This window comes from Strongylocentrotus purpuratus, unplaced genomic scaffold, assembly GCF_000002235.5.
Source record: "Strongylocentrotus purpuratus isolate Spur 01 unplaced genomic scaffold, Spur_5.0 spur5_scaffold_8, whole genome shotgun sequence".
NCBI lineage: Eukaryota > Metazoa > Echinodermata > Echinoidea > Camarodonta > Strongylocentrotidae > Strongylocentrotus > Strongylocentrotus purpuratus.
Genome location: NW_022145614.1, coordinates 13,803,655 through 13,805,672, shown reverse-complemented (window position 1 = coordinate 13,805,672; position 2,018 = coordinate 13,803,655). Strand labels below are relative to the sequence as shown.

Here is a 2,018-nt window from a genome sequence, read left to right as displayed (position 1 = left end):
ACAGGATTCCCCCCCCCCCCTCGAGAACAAACCACACCATCAAGGCGGAGTAACAGAGGCTGATTTCAAAGCAAAAATCATAATTTAAAAACTTTGTTGGCCGTTGATCCCTCATTTTAAAAAGAACAGCGGTGGATCCAGGATTTGGAAATAGAGGGGGTGCAGACGGCAAATTTGAATAAAGAGGGGGCGCAGAAGGAAATTTTCTTAGTATTTCAATGTGTGATTCTCAACAACAAAGAAAGGAGGGGCTTGCGCCCTCTTGCGCCCCCTGCATGGATTCGTCACTGTAAGAATAGGTCTAAGCAACAACAAACATGTTAGTTAACCTTCACTTCCAACACTTTTTATAATTTAATTTTGGAGCCCATTCGTTAAATTCATTTTCTTATAATCTCCTTTAAATCTGCCCCTGATATATTTGAATGCATAATGCGGGCTTCATTTTTTTTCCCTGAAGACCTAAAATTTGACCCGTGTTAAAATATATTATGAGGAGGGGGGGGGGGGGTGCTCAATCCGAGACCCATCCAAAATAAGCTAGGCTCAGTGATATCTAAACTCCACCGTAAAAACCACCCCCCCCCCCCCAAAAAAAAAAAAAAAAAAAAATCGAAATGAAGTCATGCGAGCTGTTTTTTTTTTTGTTGTGTTTTTGATAAAGAGGATATCTGAGCTCCCCCCCCCCCAATATTTTGGGGGAACTCATCACAACGGGTGGAAATGTTATCCTTTTTTGGGAGGATCGAGAGAGGAGCTCAATGATAATCGATTCCCAACAAAAATATGGTAGACACAATGATATCTGAGCCCCCCCCCCCCCCCCCACTCAAAAAAAAAAAAAATGGGAGAGGCTCAGTAATATTTGAGCCACACCAAAATTATAAGTGGCTTAGAGATAACTGTCCCCACCAAAAAAATTGGTGGTTGTTCAATTAATGTCTGAGCCACCCCCCCCCCACCCCCCACACCTCCGCACACACCCTCTGAAAGATAGAAGGGGCAGGCTTAACCCCAAATCCGTCTTAGTTTGTTCCTACTAAAAAAAAAACCCTGCCCCTGATATATTAAATGCATAACATGGGCACGATTTTTTTTTTTGCCCGATAAGACCCGAAATTTGACCTGTGTTAAAATAAATTAGGAGGAGGGGGGGGGGGGGCTCAATCCGAGCCCCACCCAAAATATGATGGGCTCAATGATATCTGAACTCCACCCACAAGAAAGAAGAAAAAAAAATGAAGTCATGCGAGATGATTTTTTTAAAATTTGATAAGAAATTATTTCTGAGCCCCCCCCCCCCCCCCCTATTTTTGTGGGAACTCATAACGCGGATGGAAATTTTTTTCCTTGAAAGAGAATTGAAATTTGACTTTTGTTAAAATATCTTCGGAGGAGAGAAGCTCAATGATAGTCGATTCCCAACAAAAATATGGTAGACACATGATATCTGAGCCCCCCCCCCCCAAAAAAAAACAAAAAAACAATGGGGTAAGGGCTCTATAATATTTGATCCACACCAAAATTATAAGTGGCTTAGTGATAAATGTACCCCACCAAAAATTTGGTGGTTGTTCATTGTCTGAGCCCCCCCCCCCCATCCGCACACACCCCTCTCCAAGATAGGGCCATTAGCCCCAATCCCGCCTTTGTTCTTCGTATGAGCAAATTTTCAAACTGAAGTGCACGCGAGCTGATTTTTTTTTTCTCGATAGAGACTAGCTGAAATGTGACCTGTGTTAAAATGTATTGGGAGGGAGGGCTGTATATAGGGCCAAGTTTCGTAAAAATAATGCAAATCGTAAAGATGCATAGCCTACGTTACACACTTCAAATGGGGGTGTTTCCATTTGTTGACCTCACCTTACACCCCTAACTCTAAGCATAATCTTAAACATAACCCTAACCCTACCCATGTCAGCTAGGATGACAGGGGTGTATACATGCAGGTAACATGTGGAAACACCCATTTGAAGTGTGTGAAGCCTGTGCACTTTACAATTTTTTTTTTTTTTTTT

At 42.2% G+C, this 2,018-nt stretch overlaps 1 protein-coding gene across 1 annotated transcript in view; it reads right to left on the bottom strand.

Annotated features, from left to right (window-relative positions):
• LOC581720 (gamma-aminobutyric acid receptor-associated protein-like 2) overlaps positions 1-40 on the bottom strand; it is a 7,261-nt gene extending 7,221 nt beyond the window's left edge. Inside the window, 1 exon segment of the mRNA XM_030975644.1 lies at positions 33-40. Coding sequence (XP_030831504.1) covers positions 33-40 — 8 coding nt within the window.
• Between the last annotated feature and the right edge of the window lie 1,978 nt (positions 41-2,018).